The sequence below is a fragment of the Serinus canaria genome, chromosome 12 (assembly GCF_022539315.1).
Source record: "Serinus canaria isolate serCan28SL12 chromosome 12, serCan2020, whole genome shotgun sequence".
Classification (NCBI taxonomy): domain Eukaryota; kingdom Metazoa; phylum Chordata; class Aves; order Passeriformes; family Fringillidae; genus Serinus; species Serinus canaria.
In genome coordinates, this window is record NC_066326.1 from 16,347,250 (window position 1) to 16,373,474 (window position 26,225).

Sequence of the window (26,225 nt, forward strand, 5' to 3'; positions counted from 1 at the left end):
CTTTTGCATGGCTACAATTCACAGCCATAGACACAGAGAGGATTTGTATTTAATTTTTTAATAAATACACTTTACATTAAAGAAAAAGGCCTTCAATTTGCAGTTTCCACACAGAGGGCAAGAGAAAAAAAAAAAAAAAAAAAAGAAAGAAAGAAAGATTAAAAAACTTGAACCACAAAGGGCAGAGGGGAGAAAAAGGGCTCAAACTTCAATCCCAGATTCCCACGTCTTCAGGAATACCAGGCTCTGACTAGGCCCAGCCAGGATTTCAGCCTCCCACTATAGCTGGTACCACAGCACAAATTGACATTGGCAAACACCCCAGGGGCTCTTCCCTGGAGGACAAAAGCATCTGGAACACACTGGTGCATTAGCAGGTATAACACCTGTAGTTCTTCTTTTTAAAAATAAAATCATATTTAAAATAAAAATATTCTCACTCCTCAACGATATTAGAAACCATGATCCTCTTATTTCATTTAGTAGTTGCATAAATTTTCTTTTAATTTTAAACAATTTTTCTCCCCAAACCTACCCCATGGTACAAGGTACTACAGGAATACAAAGGTCTTCCCTCTTTACTAGAACACTTGCCTTTTTTTTTCTTTTTTTTTTTTTTTATAAAACTATTTCTGTTCTTTAGGAAAGAACTTTATACAAAGAAAATATATTGTGAAATATCTTCAGAAGTTTCCTTGAAGAGTCATCTCAGCCTAAAATGAAAAATAAAAAAAAAAAAAAAAAAGGCAGAGAGAAATGAGGCCTAGCCCCAGGTCTCTTTATTGAGACTTAGCCCCGAGCCTCGAACTGACTCAAACCAACAGAGTGGATCGGCAGGAGATCCTCAGGCCTTCCCAGGAAAAGCAGGGCTGGGGTGCTCAGTCACTTTCCAATTTGGTCTCTGGTCTCCTGTGGGAAGGGAGCATCTCCTCCTGCCCACACCCCGCCCGCAGCAGCTCCTCACTCGTTCAGGGACAGGATGATGTCGTCCTCCAGGTCCGAGTTATCGGAGCTGTCGGCTGCAAAGGAGACGTGTGGGTTATGCTGGGTTTGTGACATGGCCACCCCTGCTCTGCACCATCAGTGCTCCAAACTGCCAGGAAATCTGCACCAGAGCCTTCCTTCTCTGCTTACAACAGAGGCTCAAGGAGAGCAGCTTTAGCAAGTGGAGGTCCTATGAGCTGGCAGGTTTTTCCCCGACAGGGTAGGGAGGACACCAGCAGAGCTGCCTGCACAACTTCCTGTGCACAAAAAAGGGCAACAGCTCTTCACACCAGGGGCTGGACAGATGTGGCAGACATTCCTCACAGCTGGACAGCTCCACCAGCCTGGCCCCTGTATGATGAGCACAAGGTAATTCCTTATGGAGTGAGCTGGACCCCACTAAGGTGGAAGCAATCCACACACTCCCAACTAGATAGAACCTTCCTCTAGTAACTCAGAGGTTTCTGTAATGAATTTAACAACAGGTCACCTTCTAAAGGTGACCTGCAAGTTGTGCTTTTCCTGGTTTTCTTCATTGTGGTACAGAATGAAGACATGAAGGGATTTACCAGAAGCAGTCACACACACATACACACACTTGCTTTTTATCTTGAAACACAAGATCTCTCCTCCCTCAGTTGTGCAAGAGGGAAGTGGTAGCAGCTCTGGCAGCAAGAGGGCTCCTGCCTTACCTTAGAGGTGATGTTGGCTCTTTTTCTTATGCGAATTCATTGGATGCAGCAGATAACTGGGTGTTAAAAATAATTAAAAAGAAAAAAAGACACCAAGACTTCCACTTAGCCATCTCAGAAATGGTGGATCTCTAAAATGCCTGTTAAGGTAGAAAGACCTTCTGGAAGGTTCAACCCTTCTCAGATGCTATCCTTAGGGAAAAAAAAAATCACAGGCAAGCAGAGAGGGCACAAACCCTTTTCCCCAACCCTCCTCCCTGAAGATCAGCCAGCTGCCTTTCCACTGTGATCAGCAAGGGATGCTCCATCTCACCATCCATCAGACTGAGCCTAAGCTAAGGGGTCCTCAGTGCTCCCAGAACAGCCACAGCCACACTGGGGAGTTAGAAAACACCAGCCAGTGCTGCAGTAGCTACACTTACACAGTAAGAGGGAAAGAAGCACAAGCAAGATAGAAATTCAGAAAGCTGAGAAAGTTGGAGTTTTGGGGGGGGGGGGTGGTTGCTGGTTTGGGTCCTTGTTAACCGAGAGGAAAGCCTTGAGAAAGGATCTCCTCCCTATTCCCCAGTTCACCACACAACCTTCCAGTTCTGAGCTCTATGTCTGCAGGTAAACCTGACTGCAGTTAACTGCTTGGCATAATTAGTTTACACAGACCTGTCTGGAAGTTGCCATTTTAGATTATGGAAGAAAAGAGGAATCAGAATCAAGTCAGGCTGCTGGTGAGAATTCTATATATTTCTTCCTATGTCACATATGCATTTCAAAAATTACACCCAGCTGGCCCAGGAAGAAGGTCTTTAAAGACCTGCAAAATGCATGAACTGCTTTGACAAATAGATCTAATGTCTCCAAGGTGGTAACATAGGGGGAGGAAGACAAATTCAGGTTCTCCATGGATTATTTTAAAAAAAGAACTAGAACCTCTTCTAAAGCACAAGAGACCAACGACCAATGTCACTCACTCCCCTACTTCAATTGTTCTCTGAATTATTTTGCTTTGGCAACACTCACTGTATGTTATGGAGGTTCATCCACAATACAGCAAGAATCTGCAGCAGGGAACACTCTAAATGCACCCCGTGCCAGTACTCTCTACACTGGCAGTGCCATTCCAACTTTTAATTCTGGAACAAGCACAAGCAAAGGAAAACATTAAATGCTCTTTTCTGGGTGGGAAACAGAAAGAAGTCAGATGAAGTCACAGAAAAGCTGCCACAGAACCCCACTCATCAAACCCATCAAGGGCCATGCATGCTTCAGCCTGGCAGAGCAGTACTTCCTGCTCTGAGTTCCTGAAATTGCTGCTAAGCAACCTAACAGCCACAGGATGGGCTGGCTGCAGCTCCACAGCCATACAGATCCAAGGTCTGCTCAAGTAGCTCTATGAAAAATGAGGTACAGATGTGGCCACTTCATGACAGTGCTCTGCAGAGCATGCCTGAAATTTCTGTCAAGTAGCCCCTGGTTTGTTCCAGGAAGAGTTATTGAAATGGCCTGAACATCCTGGCCATGCTGCCCCTTGGATAATTGAAGGTACAGCACACCAGGTGCTCTCTGAAGAGCTTTTGGCTCTGCATTCCCTGAGGAAAAACGAGTGGAGTTGTGTCACAAAGATCCTGTCCACTACTAGGACACAGAGGTTCCCTGTAACTCCAAAATGTTGCACTGCAAGATGCCATTAATGACTGAGCTGTGCAAATATCTTATTTGGCTCTACAGTATAAACCTATTTCCTTCTAGAGGACAGCAGAGTGACCCCACAGAATAACTCTGGCAACCTCATGTGGCCACGTCCTTAAAAATGACTGAGCTACATTGCCAGAGAAGACATGGATGAGCCTGCCAGCTACATCACTGCCACAGAGGGGCCTGGCATGCTTCATCCTCCAGCTCACTGCCAGGGAAGCCTGATGTGAGAGCTGAGATGGGCATCAATCTATCACTGCAGGACTTCCCACACCTTGCATACTGTAATTACTCATCCTTACCAACCTTTTAACTTAAGGTAACCACATTATGTCCATTTTTACAGCTTGAAAAATTAAAAATAACTAAGTGGTTTGGCTGCACATACTCATAAATTGTGCTGGCAAAGAGGGAACAGAATGTAATGTCACAAATCCCAAGCCTCATGCTATCCTACTCACCTTTTTTCTTGTGAAACATTTTTCCAAACATTATTGCTACATAAGAAGATCAGACCTTTCTGTGCACACATACACACACACACTTTGTATTTTCAAATCTCTGTATTTGTAGAACACCCAAAAAAAGAGAACAATTTAAACTGCATCCCAAAAGTTTTGTTAGCTTCAGAACAGTCTAATAAAGGAAGTGAAGTCAGAAATGCCATGTTGGCTTTGCACTTTAAGCAATTACAAAAGAGAAAACAAAGATCAAAAGTGCTTCTCTGTCCTTATAGGCTCACAAGAGGCACAGAGGACAGGTGGGGTAAGAGTTAAACCTGTGTCCCCTTGAAGGGCAGGACAGGCAAGCAATCATACAAAGCTTCTTCACACAGAGTTCTCACACACACACCTGGGAGCACCTGAAGAAAGCAGATACCTCCTTTTCCAGGATGCACAGTTGTTCTCTCACATAAGAGCTGTTTTTACCAGCAGATTACTAAGAGAAGCCCCAGGTGAACAAGAACGATGATGTCCTGTCACTCATACCAGCCAGGGACAAGTCAGTTAAGTCATTTCAGGGGAAATTTAGATGTTACCTCTTTGTCAGGACCTTAAGCAGTGGACAAGGTCACCAAGGTGGCCACACACTTACTATCTCCAAGAATCAGCTCAACTTCCTCATCAGCATCAGAATCTTCATCTTCTCCCTCATCTCCCTCTTCCAGGAGGTTGGCAATCTCCTCATCATCGGAGGGAGAAAAGTCATTTTCTCCATCCTCACCAGCATTCTCATTGTTCTCATCCTCCTCCAGCTCAGCCTCTAGCAGCTGGTCTGTATCTAGTTCATCAAGGTCATCTGTGTCATCATCATCTTCATCATCATCTTCTTCTTCTTGCTCCTCTTCCTCCTATAAAGACAGCAAAAACAGTCCATTGCAGACATTAAGATAAATGTAAAATGGAGTAACAGGAACTAAAGAAAACCTATAGTTTTCACTTCTCCCCACATCCAGCCATTAGATGTTAAAAACACTCTCCCATCACCCATCTAAGCACTCCCTCCAAAGCTTCAGAATGTCATACATGCCAGATCACCTGCAGGCCTGCAAAATGCTGGTGCAAACAGGTACCATTGGCTCAATCTCCTCTCCAGGACTGGCCACCAACACATGTCACCACAATGCACCCTTGAGAAGGACATGCAGTAAGACCTGTTAATCCATGGCTTTGTTGCTAGTCTTGTGCAAACTGCTTTAAGTTTCAGCAGGACCAAAAGCTCCGCTTGACAGCAAACCACATGCACCATCAGTCTCTGTCATTGCCATTTAGATGAGGTATAAAATGTAGGGAAAAATACTTTTAGCCTAAGCCAATCCCTGAATCACTCAGCTTCAGATGACAGAACTGTTAAGGCAGCTCAGGAGCCACATCTTTGGTATTTACCTGTGGATCAAGATCTTTATCAAACCATCAGAAATTGCCTTCAGTAAAACAACTGAATTCCTCATTGTACAGAGAAAATCCAGAGATCTGTGTGTAGTGGATGAGACTGAGTGGGAAGGAGCTGTAACAGTTCCATCCTTCTCCCAGACAAACTGCCATCACAAGCCAAGCTCCAGAGTGTTCCAGGGCTGAAAGAAAAGCTTCAATCCACCTGCACATCTCCTCAGCCACAGCCTGTTTCTCTAACAGAAAGCTCTCAGCTCATTCAGTCCTAAATGCCCCTTTGTTTCGGGAGGTGACACATTTTGTAAACTTAGGAAGCAATTAAGATCTATATCTAACAACCCACTTCAAGGGCTCCTTTGGTCCTCAAGCTCACCACACTCCCACTGTTTAGACTGCTGCATTTTCAGATCTAAAGGGACAGAGGAAAGTCCTTTACTGTCATCTCCCCAACCTACTTTTGCTTCAGTCAGTGCTATAAAAACCACCACACCCATATAAATCCAACATCTGTCACAGGCAAAAGAAATAAAGTAAGCCAAAAAGCCTGAGTAAATTGCATTGTTTCTTCACTTGCAGAAGGCAGCCAAGTCTTCCCTGCTGACCAGAAGTGCCATGTTCTTAAATGCAGATTACAGCACAAAAGCAATGGTTTGCTACATACAGTTTCCTTTATGAAAGTTTATATTAAATATAAAATTAAGACCAACCTCTTTTAAAGTCTGTGCTTATTTTAGGAAATTACAACTTTACTTTGAGTTAATGAGTCCTCAGATAAACAGACTTAATTGTATACACACTGGGAGGGGAAACACCTTACTTGCAGTTCAATTTTATGCAGTGACATATTGGGGATAATTTTCCATAAAACATACTGAATTGAGTATAAAAGCTTTGCATTATTAATTTGTATTTCTTTTTGTTCTATGCAGTATCTGCACAGAGACCAATGTCTTAAATTTTATTACTCTATTCAGAATTGAAAAGCTGATTAAAAACTGAAAATGCAGGAGAGTTTATTTTCCTTTTCAAGTGTCTATACAACTCTGAAGCAGAAAAGAGACACCAATTTATTCAAAAAATCTTGGAAAGTTTCTCAGTCTCTGGAGATAGAGACACACCTGTAGGTATTAGGAAAAACAAATATGTTGTCTACAAGATCCATTTAGAGTCCATGTAGGTAAAACTTGTAGGATTCTGAAATGAGTTAGGTCCCCTCTGTGTTTCTACACACGTGGAATTTCTAAAAGTATTTTCTTCCTAAATATCTAGTCCACAAGGATTCAAAATGTCAAAAACACTAAATTTGATTATGTTTCATGTATAACGTATTTCTTGGAAACTGAATTACTGTTTCATCAACGTTCAAATTCAAGCTTAAGGCAAGGCCCTTATACCAATGTCACCCTTCAAATACAGGATGAAGTTAAATACAGTTGTATAGAGCTAACAATCCCTTCTGGCTGACAAGAGTAAGAACCAAATTACACAGAAAGGTTGCATATTTAGCTGCAAATTAACTTTGAAGGGTTATATCAACCAGTGAAGAAAAAATAATTTGTGAAAATACAAACAAAAAATGAAATGTTTCCACTTTTACCATTTAAATTACTTAATCTGAAGTTGGTGATTAGGCCACATTAATTTAAAAACCACCTAAGAAGAGTAAGATGAGATGAAAATTATACCTGTCCTTTGTAAAATAGAAAACAGTGCATAACTCATGCTCCAAGAGGTCACATGTGCATGTGAGTGTGACACACACAGTGACATCCTTACAGAGCTGGAGGGGTGACACATCACAGAGCTCAAGAGGAGCATCTTCATCAGTGAGGAAGAAACCTGTACCTTGCCATGTTCTAAAGAACCCAAACACCACTTGGACACTGTGAAGCTTCTGCTAAGCCACAGGCAGATCAATTCTGTCTCGGTTTCTGAGCCAAGCCAAGCACCAGCTCTGCCGGGCCAGCGCAGCATTCCCGGTTGGAGCAGACGGCTCCACACAGAGCCTGGGGACAACTCTCCCAACAAAGCACCCAGAGCTTCTGCTCCAAACCCAGCCCCTGGGACACACAGCTGAGAAAGGGCTGAGCGAGTGCCAGGTGCAGTCTAACACCACCACATGTAAGTGATATCCAGGCTGTTCATGAGGACTCAGGATGCATCCTCATGACACCACAACTGTCTCATCTAAGGGCTCCCTAGACAGAGAGAAAATGTCACACCTTCCCCAGGGACTCAAGCACTCTGAGTAAGAGCAGAGAAAAAAAAGCTTTGTGCCATGGCACAAGGAAAGACAAGACAGCTATTCCAAACCATATCCAGGTTGTGTAGGAAAAATTTATAAAGATGCAATAGTACAAGAAAACCTGGACATAAATTTACAGAATCAGAAAAGTTGATTACACAGCAAAGGACTATCTCAAGATCATCTCAAGGCAAATTATTGGTAACTTTACCACCAGTTTGCTTCCAGAAAGCTGAATAGATTTGGTTCAATTAATTTACCATTTCCCCCAAAGGAAAAAACTAAACATCCCCTAATGGAATGGCAGATACTGGGGTGGCTACACTAGAATAAAAAAAAGCTACTTGACCTAATTCTTCATATTACCAGTTTTTACAGCCCTTTCAGAGCTTAGTAAATACCCTTTACACTTGTTCAAGCATTATGTTTTCTGCCATATTGTTCTTTGATGCTTGTTGGCATGCACGTCATAAGCTTTCATCATCATCATCAACTTTCCTACCATTCCCCTTTACCAATCATCTTGCACATACAAAATTCACAAATTTGTCTTTTTTGGGCAGCAAACCTTATTGATACTTGACATACTGGTGTTCATCTCTCAAGAGTCATTCAAAGGCTCAGGAAAACTCCAGTATTTCACTTATTCAAACTGATGCAAAATAGATGTTAGCTAAGCAGAACTTCTTGATTTTAACATATTTCTGTAACGTATTCTAACATTAAATGAGTGTATGTACAAAGTGCTTCCAGGAAGTACAACTTACAGCACTGCAGATCTGCAGTATATAAAAATACACCAGCCTGCTTTCAAGTACTCTCAAGACATTTTTATAGAGTTTTCTCACATTTCTTGAATCCTAAAGTTTATGACCACGTGACCAGAATTTGAGACTTCTCCACTGCATATTACACAATCTCTCAAATTTGCATTAGGCTGGCATTTAGTTGCCACAGGAAGATGCCACAGGTCTTTTTCAATTGTTGATATTTGGGTTTGAAATTTTGATTCAGTTTTGAGATCTACAGGTCACTGATTTTTTGCTTGTTTTACATGGTTTCAGCTGTTACAAAAAGCTTCATCTGTTTGTCTCGCACCTCATTGACTTTTTCTTCCTCTCCTCCCATCAGCACCTCTCACCTCCAGCTGCTTTTCCAGCAACACTTCCTCCCTCTGAAAACACAATCTTTATTGCACCTCTCAGTTTGAATCATGCTAGATGGTTTTACTCTAACGATTCTTATTTTCACCTATCTTTTTGCTATCTGCAGAACAACTAATCAATGTTAGTAAAGCTTTTCCCACTACTTCAAATGTTTCAGCTCATATTTAATTCACTTCTGGCTACTTTTAGCCAAGTCAAATTATCTGCAGGTAATATCTACTTCTAGCAGTTGTTTATTTTGTCTAGGTTTGTTTTCTTTTTAAACAAATTTATGTTTCCCATAGCCTCATTATTTTGGTTAATTTATTTGCTTTTGCAAGAAACAGCCTAGAGGTTTACTACACCCTCCTTCCCCAGATTTCTCCTGGAGCAAATTTGTAACTTCAGTAATCTGATCCCTTCCAGATTATCAGTATTATTTTACTTACTCCCTACTGCCAAGCTTGGGAAGGGGCTTTGCTTTCACAAAAAAGGACATATGATCATTGTTCAAATACAAGTGTATTGAAGAATGTTTCACCCAGAGGAGTAAGCCTCTCCTTGTTCTAGTAAATTATCTTTCACCACAGACAATTCCCTTGTCATATCTTCTGACAATTGTACTCCTTGCTGAGTACCAGGTTGGTACTTCCTGGGCTTTTGCAATGCAATTCCCAAGAGTGACAATGTCTGCATTTTGGTCACTTCAGAGTTTCCATCCAATTCCCTCCCCACAGCTACTTCTTAACACTCCTGGACAATGAGTAGTGGAAAAACCTTGAATGCAGCAAATAGACTCCCTGGTGAAGCATGTAAGGATTTTCATCTCCCATATTACCTAGTGTCCATCCTCCCCCTCAGCTAGCAAACCCCTAATTCCTGTTATCTACCAGTAAACCAATTCCAAGTATTCATCTCCTTCACACAGGGCTGCACCTACTTTTACCTTCTTGGCTACTTCAGGGTTAGAATTTCTACTTCTTCTTAGCCATTAGTCACAGAGCTAAAAATATAGAAGCCTGGGAAGGTGCAGAAGTTACCATATGTAACAAGCAAGGAATCTTACCATAGGCTGCTATGCAGGTGTAGGTATATGCAGATTTAAAACAGGAAACAGCACACAGCATACAGAATGTCACAGAGGCAAAACATGGAGTGAAGAAATAAAAAGCAGTTAATCTCTTAGTCTGTGTAAGTAGGTTTAGCTTGTCTAAATGACTACTTACCTGTGATGAATGACAAACCATCCATGATACAGACAACCAAAGCTTTAAGGGAATGGGGCTCACAAGGAGCAGGAGGTTCAGATGGGGCTCTTTTGAGCAAACTCAGGTTTTGCCTGTTAAATGTTTCCATTTCAATCTAACTGTCTGCAGCTGATGATAATCAACCTGGCTCCAGCCACTGCCCTCTGAGGCATGTGCAAGCCACCATTACACAGCTGGTAACTTCCTTAATGCTTGGGATAAAGGGGCTCTAAGGTGACTTATTCTATTGTCTGTGCTGCAGGGCTCAGAGGTAATGTAAGGAGTACAGAACTGGGTACAATTTCTCAATATGCTTCTTTTCCTTTCTCAACTGATTTAACACTCTCACTTAAAATAATAAATTAATTTCTTTAATTCAATGACACAGATCAATAGTGCATAAAGGAATTTAAGAATTTGGCGGGTAAATGAACTCCCTCTCTATGGACAAGATTTTGTTCTTTTATTTTCTCAAGCTTCTGACTGGCATTTCTCATGACAGCTGAGGCATTTTATTTACTTGGATCCCAGCTACTGTGGGAATTCTGGAAAGATGAGTTAGGCAAGAGGAAGGATATCTTTGATTTATGTCACTGAACAGGCAGAATATGTTTTTATCTCTGCTGAAGCTGTTTTACACTGTAATACTAAGTCTGCCCTTCTGGAAACTCCAAATATTTATCTCTTTCCAAGAAATTCCTCTGCTTGCACTGCCTGAGAGCTACTGAAAATAGATTCTGAAACAATAGAATAGTCTAAAGTAGTCACAGTTATTTGCTACTATCTAAAAATGTGGTAAAAAGTACAGGCACTGTTCTTTTAAATATCAGTTTTAGAGGATGCGTGCTCAAAAGATGAGTCTGTTATATAAAAAGGTCTTTGACAGAAACCACTCTTTACTCAGCCTTCCCAGCTGCAATTAACCTCAAAGATTTCTATGAAGGTGTGCAATAGACACATATTTATTATCATTTAGGATATTTGTCTGGAAACACCCATTCACAGCTATTATTCTGTAAACCATTATATTCCTGAGTAAGATCTGAAATCAAACTGTACCTTCAAATATTACAGGAACAGATCCTAAAACAAACCCTTACTTTAGGGTCCCTGGAGACAAAAATCATTCTAGTCAGCTTACAGTGGCAAAGCACCACCATGGTCTGATGATTCCTAAATATTTGTGCCAATATGGATTAAGGTTTGTGGGGTCTTTCCCCAGCAAGTAAGTATTCACATGAAAAAAACAAACCAACTACATCAAATAACAGCAATAAGGTACAGTGGAATTGCTGTTGCAGGCACACAGGGGGAGAATCCTAAAATAACAGTAGAAACTGGCATCACATAGACATAGAAAGACATAGAAAGCTGAAGAAAACATTCTCCACCCTGGCTAACCCATATGTTAGAATAGTGATTGCTTTTGAGTCTTTATTGCCTTATCAACAAAGCTTATTTCCCATCACCTGGAATTTTCTAAACCAATGCAAAAAGACAAATTACACACCTACCATCAACCATTTGGATAGCCCAGAAGCACTGCAGGATAATTAACAGTTCTTCAGGTCTGGCAAAAGAAGTAGAACACTTTATAGGACAGGGACAGCTAGGTGAAGCAATGTGCTACTGAAGCCATAAATCTCTCTGAACATGACTATTACTGAGGACACTACTTGAGACTTACAGATGCAACATCACCCACATGTACAACTGAGAGAAAAACAGGCCTTAAACAAGTAATATGGAAAGAAAAGCTAGAACATGAAAGTAAAAATGAAAATCCTAAAACCCACTCAGAAGACCACCTCATCCAGACTTCAGTTCCACAGTTTTGAGTCTACTCTGTTCCCTTGGTTTCAGCTTTTCTGAGCACATAATATTTCTGAAGTCTCCTTTTCTAGCCCACAGCAGCTGCCATGTGCCATTTCCTCTGAAATTCCTCATCTGCCTCTCTGCAGAAGACAGCAGATTAACAACAGAAACAGGGGATACTAATCAGCCAAGAAAGAGAAATAAGAGAATAAAGCAAGATAACAACTAAAAGATGGTCCAAGATCTGTACCAGTAGCTCAGACACCCAACTTATTTTCACTAAATCTAACTGAAGGAGTATATCAGAACAGTGGCAAATACAGGAGGAAAAAGAGGAAGATCTTGCAGCCAGACTGAAAAATAGGAAACCCTTACCTATTTCCCTGTGTGCTTAACACAGTTTTGCAAATACTTATGAGTAAGACTTCTGGTTATTGATGAACACATTTGGATACTCACCCAGCAGTGAAATAATTCACAAATCTCATGGAAGTTCAAGGCATGAACACTGGTATTTTTGGAGTAAAACACCCAACCAAAGAGCTTGCAAACAAACTCTTGTTAAGCATGTTACACCCTCACTTTCCCTCAGTGCATAGTAAGTACAGACCACAGAGCATCAACATTCCCTAGCATTTGTTTTGTTTAACAAGGCTTGACAGCTCTAGCCATACCTAGGAAAAGACAGCCTCCCAGGGATCTCACTGGAAAGGCTGCTACAGCAGCAGGGAGGAACCAGGCCACACTGGTGCTGTCCTCCAGCATTTCAGACAAACCCACAAACATTCACTGCAGCAGTCCCATGCTCAAGCCACTGAGTCAGCCCCATCATTTGAGGGCAATTTATGTAGCAGATCAGTTGATCTTACAAGGTTAGTTTGAGATAGGAGGAATAACATAGATGTTTTGTTTCTTAAATTACAGAAGGAACTGAAAGATGTCTGTAGACCAAACATCCCTGCTAGACTCATTTTACAGACTCACTCTTTGCTTTTTGGAAAAGCTGTCATGGAGCCATCAGCTGACATTCGTCAAAACTGACATTGTGAGGCATCAAAATTTAAGGAAAAAAAAAACAGATATTTTTCTCCACAGTTCTTATCTCATAGCACAGATTTTACAGCCATTTCATTGTGCATCACATGACTTCTGAGCAAGGCTTGCCTACAAGCCACCCTTCTATCTGAGTACTCATTACTGAGTACTCATCGTTTTGTATCTTCTGTATAGGCCAAAAAAGGTATCCATGGAGGCAGGTAGGTCAGATATAAAAACCCAATATACACCAAGTCAAGGTGTGAAGAGCAAGAGATTAGTTTCTGTTTCACAAACCTTGACTAAAAAGACACCAGATTCATGCTGATTCATATGCACTTCCCCCCACCACCACTTTCACCAAAGATCAAGAAAGCATCTTCTTTCAGCCAGAAAGGGTTTTAGAGTATCTGTGAGAAGTTCCAATAAGTTTGAAATGTTATACCAAATTTTTCAAAAGCCAAATCACAGAAACTAACTAGGCAAATACTAAACACTTACATATGTGTGAGGATATGGATATGCACACAAACAAAAATTCTTCCAACAGGGAACCTCTCAACAGACAAGTGTACCAAAGAGATTCTGTCTTTATTCAGGAAAACCTCTATTCATTCTAGCTCAATGCTGGATGTTTCTACAGAGACAAAACCTGTATTTCTTAAACCTAAGACAAAAATAAACCTGAAGAAAAAGCACAGAACATCTGTGGGACAAAGACCAAGGGGCTTAGTTTATGTTTGGCTAGATATACATACACTGAATTGAATTTGGGTTCTTAAGTGTTGGTTATTTTAAAACCAAATCTCTCCTACTAAAGAAACTTGGTTGTAACAATCCCTAAAAGTTGCTGTCTAGGAAACATGTACAGACCCCAGAAACAGAGACCATAAAAAGCAGCAGTTATGCAATACCAACTAATCACTCTTAGCTTGCAAATCAATCCAGGAGCAGCTTTGTTTGAACACTCCATCAGCTTCACAGAAAAGCTTTTAGCACACTTAGATTCTGCCTGGGGCCACCTCTATTTGTAAGACAGAAAGTGTCCCCAGTCACATCTGATGGATGGCAGATCCCTTATCTCTGTTAGGTACCTGGTGTTACAGCCTGGAACCATTGACTGCCTTGCACAAACACAAATCTCTCTTAGGTCAACACTTACCAGTCATTTTGCAAAGCAGTGCCCTGACAGCTGCTAGTTAATCATTGTACAATTCAAGACCCATTTCTGCTACAAACTATTCTTGGAGATTTTATAAAGAAAATATGAATACTAAAATATAGTGCAAGTGAACAAAAACAGTGGAAGTGGAGATAGAAATAGTAAATATTGCCCAGGGCAAGCATTGGATGGCTAGGATGCAAAAAGGAAGGAGGGAGCAATAATCTTTCCTCCCTCCTCATTGCTTGCCAAGGAATTCTATTCTTCTAATCCATTCAATCTAGGGATAGCAACAGTGACCAAAGACTTAAAAAGAATGCCAAGACTTCAACTGCAACCTTGTAGCACACTCAGTGGCCAGGAAAGCACATTTCACACCCAAACCAGAACTACTGCTTTATCATTTTGAATTACAGGGAAATCGTAACAACAACAACTACTCACTGCAAAGAAAGTTACTCTTTCCTGAGAGCTGCTCTCCAGTCTCCTGAACTAGAAAGTACAAGTTCTAACCTAGCAACAGGAAGATTCAGAGATAGAAAAGGTAGCACAAATCCAGCTTTCCACACAGTGGGAAAAACCACACTGAAGTATCACCTTCACCTTCTGGTATTTTTTGGAAAAAGGTGAAGTCAGCTTTTCTCACAGGAGATACAAATGTATGATTTACTACAATGGGGACACCAAAAAGCAAAAAATAATGCATTTTAAATCTTTAGGGAATTGAAGCAGAAGGATTTTGCCTGTCCAAGAAAACCCCCAAAACACCTGACATCCACAAAGTTATAAACTGATTCTGTGGAAATTTAGTTCTCACTTTACTGTAGTAAGCATTCTGTGCTACTGTGTATTCTACCAGCTGCACCCTGAGGAGCACTTACTGCAGTTCTGAGCTCTTCTGTCAAGTTGCCAGAGGTGAAGCAACTGATCAGAAAAGGAACACCAACGCATCCCAGTGCAAACCTACAGCCCTCTTCAAAATTCTTTAAACCTTTTGCTGTGTAGAAGTACTGTACAGTTTCACTGCATTAGTCACAAGCCGTGTCTCTTTCGGAAATTAGTGATTAATTAGGTCCAAATATGAGAATTGGAATTGAAAAAAAGGAAAGCCTCAAGCTAGACTACTGTCTGTATTGGGGGTTGAAACACTTTAAAAAAAAAAAGCAGAACAGAAAGCAAAGCTTTTGATCAAGACTGAATACTTAAGGAAATAAATAAAGTATTATTTAGTTTATAGTGTGTTAGTTTACAGTGCACAAAGTTACTGTTCACCCAGGTTCTGCACCAGACAGTCTCAGTTTACACTGACAGTAAAGTGATCTATTTCATATTAGGTGAGGCCAAATGAGGCCAACGTACTTTCTGGGTAATAAATGAACACATGTAGAGGGCTAACAGCTACTCTAGAACACTCAGATCACTGTTATGTTTCTCACCTGATCTTCTTCTTCATCCTCCTCATCTTCTGCCAGCCGCTGCCGGCCCACTTCATAAAGCCTGCACACGGTGTCCATGTTCATGGCATCCATGCTGCCCTGGTTCTGCATGGGAGATGCCCACATGGGAGTTAATGCCAGGAACTGAGCTCAGCTGTCATATTCAATGCTACATCTGACCTCAACCACAGCACCATTTCCAAAATCCTTCCCTCCCATTTACCAGCAGCTCTACAATTAGCAGTAAAAATGAGTCTCTTTGGTTTCAAGACCTACCATGTTCCCTGAAGTAACATTTCCAGTGATTCCTATTAAAGAAAATTTTCTTGGTCTCACAACCCTTGTCATCTCCAACTTCAGTAGTTAAACGTGGAATTTGCCCTGCTACAAATCCTTGACTTGCTTTTGTGGTCTATAGGGATCAGTGATTCACAGAGTATAAAGCTGTCAGGACTTTACATTACTCACTACAGGGGCATAATCAAGCTTCAAGAAATTGGGTTCTGACAACATATTATGGAGCAAAGAACTGCATCCCTAACAAACTAGAAGTTTAGCTCAGTAATTTTTGCTTCAAATCCTTTAGCTTCTGTGATTTTTCTAGGAAGACAAATGTAAAAGGAACAGTAAGAGTGATTCACAGAAAAGCTCTGTGGGAAGCCCCCGAAAGACTGCATTTCCCAGTTATTTGATACAGTGCACATTTTAATTTGCAATAATTTGAAATTATTGCTATGAATAAGAAAAATTCACATTTTTCTCTATGCTCATGAGAAGGAAAATCTCTGTACATTTTAAAGTGGGAAGAGTTTGAAGAAGAGAAGCAAATGTTTTTGGAAATTTAAGGAATAAAAGGCAGCAAAACAAAACTGCAGGGGGTGCAGAATAAAAAACTAACAGCATCTTTAGCACCATCAAAACATCACCACTGTATAGGACATGAATTTAACAGCAGGAGCTCCAAAAAATAAACAACAAGCAGTGCATTCAAACCACAGCTACAGAGAGCAGGGTTTATTTTAGCAGCTTTACCTCAATGACAGCCAGATAGCAGTCCTTGCTGTCTGTGCACAAGTCAAAGATATTCCGCTTTACATCTATGGTAGCTGGAAAACATCACAGGACAAAGTAAGTAGTTAACTGCAGGTTACTTAATGCTCACTGAGAAAGAAGCATCTAAATCCAAATAATACAGTTTTGGGACAAGAAAAAACAGCTGAAACTAGTGAAATGAATGTTTGTAGTAATAAAGAATAGAAATGTTGGAGACCATTGTAAAAAACAGCCATGTAAGCTCTTAACTTGCTCTACACAGTGCCTCCTCCCTTGATAATCCATTTACTGGTTTCCCTAAGCACCATAAACAACACATTATCCTTCAGAATAGGTGGCAACAAAGGGACTGAGTTGTGACCTATGCCTCCCTTCAACAGCAAAAGCCACATTTGTACATGTCCACAGCAGCAATTAGCTTAGCTCCATGAGCTAAAAAAAGAGCCCCGTGTGAAATGAGAGCAATGCCATCCTGGCCAAGGGACCTACTGTCTCAGATTATGCCTTACTTGGAAAGAAAAGAAGAAATAAAGCCAGAACTGCTGAACAGGAGCAAGTAAAGCAGCCACACACTGAATGGGATATGATACTTAGAATTATGTCAGTGTTAAACCCAGCTCCTGTGCTTCCTCCAGAACAGGATGTAGCGGTTTATTTTCTCACACGTGCAAAGAGAGAAGTGAATGTTAGTAAGCAAATTTTCAAACCTTCAAACCTCCAGACAAAGCTATTGGTGCCTCTCTTACTCTTACCTATAGGTTTATAATCAGTTGCATTAAATGTCCTGAAAGAAGAGCCAAAGGGACTTCTCATTCTCTCCTCCAGAAGGTCATCCTCATCATCTGCCTGCAACATAGCTGAACCAAGGAAAGATTATTCCAAAAATCTGCCTTCCATTAGTCACTACCATTAATCAACTTCAGATCAAATGAGACTCTGACATGAATTTTCTTTATATTTAATAGCTTGGCAAGACCCATTTAATATCTACTCTTCCAGAGATGCCTTTATTGATAGTACAGATCATCAAAACTTAATACAGAGGACAAAATTATTTTCTCAAGCATCACTGGATCTGCCATTATACAATAGGTTGCTTTTCAATCTCACAAATTAGTTGTGATATTGCTGATGTTACAGAAAACTGTCTTTGTCAGCAATACAAGTAGCATGAACATCCTGGAAAAAATCCAGTTCACATATGCCAGTAAGGCCTAGAGTTACAGAGTCTCTGAAGCTTCCCATTTCACTGAGCAAGCATCTACTTATCTCACAAGAGGTGACCCAGGAGAGTTATGCAAGGGGAGAAGTCCTACCTCCATACATCACTGTGCCAGTATAGTTGAAGACCACACGACACTGATCCAGTGCAGGTACTGTGTGTAACAAATGGAAAGTTCGGAGGTCCCACTGAAAAAAACACAGGCTAAGGAGCAACAAACAACTGAAAATTTTTATTTCCTTTTCAATGGAGTGACAAAGAACTAGCTAACTGCATTCAAGAAACCTCATTGCCTCTGTCTTGCAAATATGATTAAAGCAGAGGTGGACACTTGCTCTTACAATTCCATTCCATGTGTTCAAAATAAGAAAGCTCTTACTCAAAATGCCATTCCCAGACATGAGAAGCGACTGCAGTATTTTCAAGGCTGCTCTTGTTAAGACATGGGAAGAGAGCTGAGGTGCTATGGAGTGTTATCAGAGAAGAAAAATCTCTCTTGCTCTCTCTCTGTATTAAGTATTTTCTCCAGACTGCATCAGAGGCAGAACCCAGATCTAAATTAGCTACCTAACAGTCCCTACCCTTCCCTGATTCACAGACAGAAACTCCTGTCACCACAAACAGCATGTATCACAGAGGACCATTAATACAACTCTGCAAACAGCTACTTGTTCATCCGTAGCAGTTCTTGAGGTCCCAGTACCAGCTAGCACAGTGGCCCAAAGGATACAATTTCAGTGTTGACAATGACCTCCAGCCCATTGGGATGGAAAACACCACTGATAGTCATGTTGAATTTGTCAAACTTGTGGATGGCTTGTGCTGATCTGACATCCCAGAGGACACCATCATTTAGGACAAGGTCATCAGTGGGGTTAAAGGTGGCACAGTTCTTCTTGTAGTTGTTGGCAAGATCTGGGTTAAACAGAGTCAATAGCTTGTTGCCAGTCTGAATATCATAGATCTTTTAGGTTAAAAAGAAAAAGAAAGATTAGTTACAATTTGTAATATACCTGTGCCTAAAATCTTCCCGTTCCCCTTCCTAGACTGCTTACAGAATCACCCCATTCTCCATTTCAAGTGACAGCATTCCATAAATAACCTTTCCTACCAGCCCTTTATAGGTTTTCACAGCTGGAACCAAGCCTCACAGCAAGTTTTGGCCAGTGCTTGGCTTACTGCAGGTTCACTGACACATTTCACTACAATCAGGATGAGTTCCAAATAAAATAACCTCACTATGAGGAGTGGACTGGAAAGCTGCAATCACAAGGTACCACTTAGCCAGAAACTATTTCTGAAATGAAACTGCTTTCAGAGCAGATGGTATTTACAAACATTAAAACTCCAAAGCACACAGTGAGGGGGGAAAAAAGCCAGAAACTACAGAAAATGAGTTAAAATTCCTGGCATTTACACAGAAAGGCAAATTTGAGCTTTGGCACAAGAAACTTTTGGAATATAAAAAGGCCTTTAAACTAGTACAAAGGGTTTGTGATCATATCCTCAGATAAATCTGTTCTGTAACATCCCTCAGAGCCTAGCTCTTGTTCAAACTTACAGAGGAAAATATTCTCTAGAACTGGAAAACAAATCCGTTTACCAGATAAACACAATAAACAAACTTCTAGCTAAATCCAAGTTAAAACTGGGCAGGAATGGAGAGTTTAGTTAAACAAGTCAGAGTAACATGTGAAATTACAAATAATTTGAATAAGTTATATTTCATGGAAAATTTTTATGCAAATTCTCTTTTAAGAGAGAGGGGCCCATAACAAATGCAAATTAGCACAGCAAAGCAGCAGAAGGTCTCTGAAGCCTTGTCTGTCCACCTTGCAGGAATTCATGCAAAACACTACAATACTCTCTGAAGATACAGTGGTAAAGTTAAATTAGCCAAAAGTAAGCTGCAAATTTGTGGGGGGCAAAAGGAGGACATTTCTAATAGGTCATTTCCACAGCTGTTGACTGAGCTACTGTTTACAGTGAAACTTGATTATTATTACTAAAGAGCAATGCTAAGAAAGCAACTTGAGAGGAAAAAAAAATCCTGCATGATCTCTCTCAAATGAATAAAACAAAGCAGACTCTAAAATTGCCCAGGATATTTGCCCAGAGGCAACACACTGCTTGTGATGGTCAAGTTTATACCCTCAGGAACAGGGAGAAGTTACTTGACACGTTGAAAGCTTTCCTCTGAAGCTCATCAGTTACACAGAGCATCAAAGCACACATCAATTCACAGCCATCCCATGGAGAATTACATTTCTGCCAGAGCTTCACAGCCGTGAGCTTTCCTGGTACTTACATGTGCAATGTCTCCCTTTGTGCCAATGACCCTGTCCTGAGAGTGCTTGCTGAACTCCACATAGTGGTCATCAGGGAAGGAATGCCTGCAGATACAGTCAGCAAAGAAGTCAAGGAATTGCAGATTCTACATGACCCAAACAAACCCAACAGCTTCAGCACAGGTTTCAACAACAGAGAGAAGATGTAGAAAACCCTCTACCACTGACCACATCATACTGCAGTAGCAAATTCAGACCTGCCATCAACAGAGCCTGCCAGAAATATAACACTTTGGAGAAGTCAGCAGGGAGTTATGAACATTGACACATGCACCTTAGGGAGTCAAACCTTTCCTCTGAAGAAAAGCCTCTCAGTGACCCCATGCAGGTTACACCAAAACAATTGTTTGCAACTAAAGTAGACAGCAATCAAACCTTTTCAAATGAAGAGTTTTCCACCTACTTTTTTATGGGAAGGAACAGTTGTAAATACTGCAATAGGTTTTAAAGAGTTTGCAGTCCAGCTTTGACAATTTCACAATGCAAACCACCGTGCTAGTCAAATTCTGAACTGGATACAGAGAGATCACCAAGATAACTTACAAACGTGAGAATAAAAACACAAACATCAAGAGTAACAGTGACTTTAGCAACTTATCTCGCATTTAGAATTTGCTCTGCAGCAAATGAAATAGGAAAATTACTAACATAAGAAAGGGATTGCATTGTATTTTTCATAAGAGACATTTTGAGATCTGTGCTATTCTGTTTTAGAGTTTATTCCTGTATCAAATGGTTCTTTAAACTGCAGCACATCCCATCGCTGAATCAGAGTGTACCTACTTCATATCAAAGACAGACTTCATTCCCCACAATGCAGACAGAGGCTGGCTCCATGTAGCAGATGTCAGCAATAAAGATCCATCCTGAATTTCCAGGTTGGCGTAGAGGAAAGGAAAAGAACACCAGGGAAAACAGAGGTTATCATTTTACCTGTACACTTTTAACTTACAACATCAATTTAGAAACTGCAGAGCAGACACTTTTGTGCTTAATACTACTCCTAAGGGAATAAAATCCAAGTATCTACTACTGTGTATAACAAAGAACCCAAAGTAGATAAACTTTACAGGTAAGAATAAGAGCAATCTATGATATTAATAGCAGATAAAATCAGGATAATCCATGGCTGAATTCTGATGCCCTGTGAGGGGAGTCCATTCTGCTTATAAATCTTTTCTTTCTTCCTAGAATCATCCCCTGAAAGGTTTCTTTCTCCAGCAAAGATATATAAACTCTGATATCTTATCTCACACATAAATGTGTAATAGTCAGTCTAAGCATTTTTCCACTTGCAGACATATATATTAATTTCTTAAGAAGGCACACAGCCACTGTCTAATCTTCTTTATTATCTTGGGAAGTAAAAACCCTAAACATAGAACTCATAAGAGCAACAATATGCAACTACTGTAAGTACTTCCACAACAGGCACTGCAGGCCAGCCAATAGGTACTCTTCAGATGTACATACCCAGAAGGGCCCAAAACATCCCAGGGCTTAGGCAGTGAGAACTGCTAAAGATCAGAACACGTTTGTGGTTCCTTACCCTGGATGGCTCAAGGTGCGTGATGGCAGAGTTGTGGCAGTTGTAACTGGCCTCTTCCTGTCCACTGAACACGTTATAGAGCTTCAGCTGCCCCGTGCAAGTACCCAGCATTAAGAATCGTTCTCTTGCAGAAAATGCACAACAGGTAAAGCCACTCTCATCCTCATTTGCTTCCCTGAACACAGAAATTGGACGGAACCTAGAGAAGGCAAAAATACACAGGTAACCCAAAGGAGGGAAGCAAAACTGAAATGCTGTGTGATATTAAAGCCAGCCTTTAAGGTTACACAGGTACAAGTTATAACTTTCTTCTAGAGTAAGCCAAGTGTCAGTTTGAAGACTAGTGCTTGAGTATTACAACAGTGTTTGCAATCTTTCAGGGTTTGTTTTCCACTATGTGGTACTTCTGTTAAAGCACATCATTAAGCTGAAGAACTTGGACTCTATCTTCAAAGCTGGACTGATAGAAAACCTGTAATGTCATTACCTGGGTAAGTACCAGAGAGCTAGCAAAAAATTCCTAACAGTTCTGAAACACTTAGCACAAAAAGATGTCACATGAGCTAAACAACATCCTGGCATCATAACTTCACACACTGACACTGCTTTCACTGTGAAGATGCTCTCGTGTATGTGTGACCTTTGTTTTCATAAACTTTACATCACCTTCCAGTTTAACCTCAGGAAAGGCCACTGGTGGTGCTGGTGATTCAGCTGCAATAACAAAATACAGATTTCACTGTCCTCCATCTGTCAGCCAGCCATCTCAAAGCTATCCTACACTCTCGTAAAATTGGTGCTGCATACTCACCCTCCAAAGGAGAACAAAGAGCTACCAGCTTCATTAGTCAATGTTGCTACTGAAAATAAAGTATGCTTCAAGTACTAAGGGTCGGCACTAAGGACAAGACAAACAAAACAACTCCTAAAAATGCCTTTCAATGATCTCTCACTGTTGCTGTGAATGAAATTTCTTTTGTCTCTAGGGATACTCCACCGTGGGACTGCATAGCCTGAATCCAGGTAAGGCTTTTTGGCACAGGGTACATCCTGAGAGAGATCACAACATAGTTTTCTTCCTTACCTGCTAAATATAAGGTGTCTATCAAAGCAGCCACCATCCACCCCTCCGTACTTCGGAAAGGCCGCCCTGCGGGTCAGCCGTGAGGTAAAGTTAGTGGGCGCCTGGCGCCTCTGTTTTGGCTCAGGACACTGGTGGGGAGTAAAGAGTGAGAAAGGGGGACAGGTGGCAACAGGGTTCTTGCAGCGGGCATGCTGCTCCCTAAGGTACTCTGTGATTATACTGTCCAGCGTGGGTGGGGAAGGAAGGTGTCTGTCCAGCTGCTTTTTGATAGCTGGGCTCTGGCTGTAGGCGCCATGGTCCGATTTTTGTCGCAACACTCTGATTTTCCTGCCGTTGCAGGGAGATGGCCTCTCCCTGACAAAGCTAATCCTGCCAATCAGAGGAGAGTTGCTGGCATAAGAAGGGCCTGGAAGGGCAGGTGGACCTTGGGATGCAGACGGTCTTGCCTGAGTATGGACAGAGGTGGCAGTGGAACCTACAGCAGTGTGGCTACTCAAACGGGCCGAGATGCCGTTAGCTATGCGAGGAGTGCGAGGCAGAGTCACCGGAGAGGCAGCGGCTGCAACAGGGGTGAAGGCAGAAGAGTGAGATGCTGCAGTCATGGGCAGGTCAGCCTCTTTTGTAAGGACAGACGCCGTTTCCCCGAGGCCCTTAGAGATGAGGTGGTTCCGAATCAGCAGCAGCAGCTCCTTCTCAGGAAAAGTGATCCTCGACTGGGCCACCACGTCAGCCTTCTGCAGCCGCGCCAGCGAGACATCAGTGCCGATGAGCAGGGGCTTCCCCGAGACGCGCTCGATGAGCTCGGCAGCGTACTTGCAGAACTTCACATGCTCGCTGCGCTTGTCCTGCAGCACCGGCTCCTTCATCAGCTGCTGGATCTGGCAGCTGCTGAACAGGGGCAGCTTGCTGATGATCTGCCGGACGGTGCTGCTGCGCGACAGCCCCACCAGGGCTTTGCAGGCCAGGGCCCGGATCTGATCCGCGTCAGTGATCGGCATCTTCACAGACAGCAACGACAGCAGCACCTTGATGCCGTTGTTGGACTGCACCACATTCCACATCTTGGCTAACGTGTGCTCGCTGCTCTTGGGGGCCTGAGGAAGCTTTCGACGAGGAGTCCCAGAGATGAATTTCCCGATGCTGGAGATCCGGTTATCTGGGCCACACACGCAATTGATGATGATCTGAAGGGCTGATTTCTGAATCTCAGCATCATGGATGAAAAACTCACCCTCAGCAACCCCAAGGATGATACTAATACCTAGTGAGGGAAAGACATAGTTTCTTTATTACTCTAACATGTTATCTTACACAAGTTGATCAGACAAGTAAGTGAGTCTTCCAACAAATTTGAAGAAAATAGGGAATTTCTGGAATTAAGGGAAATACCTAAGTTCTGCTAACTAGCCTAAGACATACTCTTCTACCTCCCTAGCAGAATATTTTTCTGACCTGCTGATCCTCCACCTCATCATCAGTAGGTAGTGTCACACAATCTCTTAGACGTGGTGATCAAGCACAGTCCAGGAGTAAAAAATCTAAAGTATCTGGACAGAGCAAGACACACAGACATGCTCTGATTCCTACCACATAGAGCAACTCTTGTACAAATACCAACAAAGTATATGCCAAGAGGAAGAAAGGGGACCAAATCATCGAGGACAAAATAATCATATCACAACTTCCAAAAGGAATCAGGCAAAAAAGAAACTTTAGGGTGACATTTTTCCTCCCACAGAACCCACAGAATTCCCATTAGTTTCACATCTGCTTCAGAATATCAAAACCCTCACAGAATTGGTGTTCGCCTAGAGACGTTTTGTGCAAAAGGAATTGTCTTCTGCCTATATCTAGTATTCTGCCTGCATTTATTTTCTTATAAAGAAAAGTGAGGCTCCAGTTAAAGCAGAAGCCTTGGATCTGAGCCAGGCACATCTCATTTATATGCTGAACCTGGAGGTAACCAGTTAGAGCATAACTCACACAGCAATAATTGTTCCTCTCCCTTACTCTCAGATGCTGTATTCTCAGGAGACCTAAATTTCTGAGAAACTGAGGAAACCTAATAGTCCCACTACAAAAGCATATTTGCCTCCACCTGTATTTAATGAGCTCTTGAAAACAAGTGCAAGAGAAAGACCTGCCTCTAAATTTGTAACCCAACCACAGTGCTAATCATGACACAATTTTAACCACAGTGCACTCTCCCATTTATTTGCATCCTTGACAGTAACTCTGAGTACATTAATTACTTTAACCCTTGTCTCACTGTAAATGAGGAACAGCCAGGCAAAACCTATGTAGCAGGAGACAACTGATAAATGTGTAAGCCATATTCTGCTTACCCACAGTGGAAACAGTAGATCCAGCTTCATCTAACACATCCACAGGTTCTGCCAGTTGCAACTGGATTTTAGGTACTACAGTCAGGATGGCCAGTACATCCAAAGCATATCGTACCGTGTCATTCCTGGAAGACAGCAACAGAAGGACTTCTTAGAATTGCATTTACAGAGTTTCAATAACATAAAATAGTAATTCATTTACTCTACTCCAAGAAATGGAAGTAAATCAATCTCATCTGCTGCATTTGATGGTGCCTTTTGATTTTAGACTGAAAAGGGCTGGTCTCCATGGAAGGCAGTGCTCACATGCACACCACTGCCTGCAGTCTGCCAGCATTTATCCCACATGGCTCACAGGCTCCTAAAAGCATAGTAATTGTGTATTTATAAAAATAAGAATGTTAGGACTTACTAAAGAAACCATTCTAAATTAAGCTGTTAAATTTAATCTAACTCTATATCTTAGCTGGGAAACACTGCTATCCAAAATACTCTGTCACTAGTTAACTAGGTAGGAAGTTTTCTGAAGCCAAGGGAAACTGTTCAGCAGTAAACCAGACAACTCTGACAGTCAAAAAGACACCAACTTGGGCTCCACCTTAAGAAAGATGCAGGTGTGTGGAAGGTGAAAAGGGATGTTCAGCAAGAGGTGAGAGAGCAGAAAAATGCAAAACAGAGGAGATTTTTAACCTGTGTGGAAAGGTAGGAGTTAACCCAGACAGCAATTAGGAAACAGCTGCAGAAGTAAAGAAATGGGAGAACACAAACTACCCAGGCAGGAGACTGCAACCTGAGAGTGGGAGGGAGGCAGGGAACTGCAGAAGCAAAACAGATTTCAAAGGCTTTCAATTTAAGTTAGGCAAGAAGCTCCAGTAGGCAGCAGAAATAAGGAGGGAATCCTGGCCCACCTCATTCCAGGATTAAGATATGTCTTGATTTCACCCTCTTCTTGGATCATTTTCTAGCCTCTCTCTTAACAAAAGGTAAACAAATTTTGAGACAGATAGAAAGAGGCACAGAACTGTGATGAAGCTTTTCTGAGAAATCAGTGTCATACTAATCAAAGGCCTGAGGGATTTTGGCTCTTCAGAAATTTCTTGACATCCCTCTCTCTACCTTAAAATTTTAGTCCTGCTTTTCCCAGAGTTAGCTTTGATAAGCACTGTGTGGCCACAGCACAGGCACTAACAGCACTATCCAGCACGTGCCTGTTTTAAACACTATCAGGGTAGAAAATCTGGAAATGCAAAGTCCTGCCCAAGAGTCACAAGAGCTGCACTCA

At 41.5% G+C, this 26,225-nt stretch overlaps 1 protein-coding gene across 2 annotated transcripts in view; it reads right to left on the bottom strand.

Annotated features, from left to right (window-relative positions):
• Positions 1 to 39: 39 nt before the first annotated feature.
• The window catches only part of DCAF1 (DDB1 and CUL4 associated factor 1), a 47,339-nt gene continuing 21,153 nt past the window's right edge, over positions 40 to 26,225 (bottom strand). The window contains exons 13-25 of one of the 2 annotated variants that reach the window (XM_050979221.1): positions 24,944 to 25,068; positions 22,599 to 23,859; positions 21,515 to 21,713; positions 20,749 to 20,831; positions 19,926 to 20,010; positions 18,348 to 18,581; positions 17,712 to 17,805; positions 17,148 to 17,252; positions 16,375 to 16,448; positions 15,343 to 15,447; positions 4,461 to 4,716; positions 1,677 to 1,732; positions 40 to 1,019 (exon numbers count right to left, since the gene is read on the bottom strand). In XM_050979221.1, coding sequence (XP_050835178.1) covers positions 1,713 to 1,732; positions 4,461 to 4,716; positions 15,343 to 15,447; positions 16,375 to 16,448; positions 17,148 to 17,252; positions 17,712 to 17,805; positions 18,348 to 18,581; positions 19,926 to 20,010; positions 20,749 to 20,831; positions 21,515 to 21,713; positions 22,599 to 23,859; positions 24,944 to 25,068 — 2,641 coding nt within the window. In that variant the 3' untranslated portion in view covers positions 40 to 1,019; positions 1,677 to 1,712. The remainder of the gene's footprint in view (positions 1,020 to 1,676; positions 1,733 to 4,460; positions 4,717 to 15,342; positions 15,448 to 16,374; positions 16,449 to 17,147; positions 17,253 to 17,711; positions 17,806 to 18,347; positions 18,582 to 19,925; positions 20,011 to 20,748; positions 20,832 to 21,514; positions 21,714 to 22,598; positions 23,860 to 24,943; positions 25,069 to 26,225) is intronic. The other variant, XM_030228161.2, reaches the window with a different exon arrangement.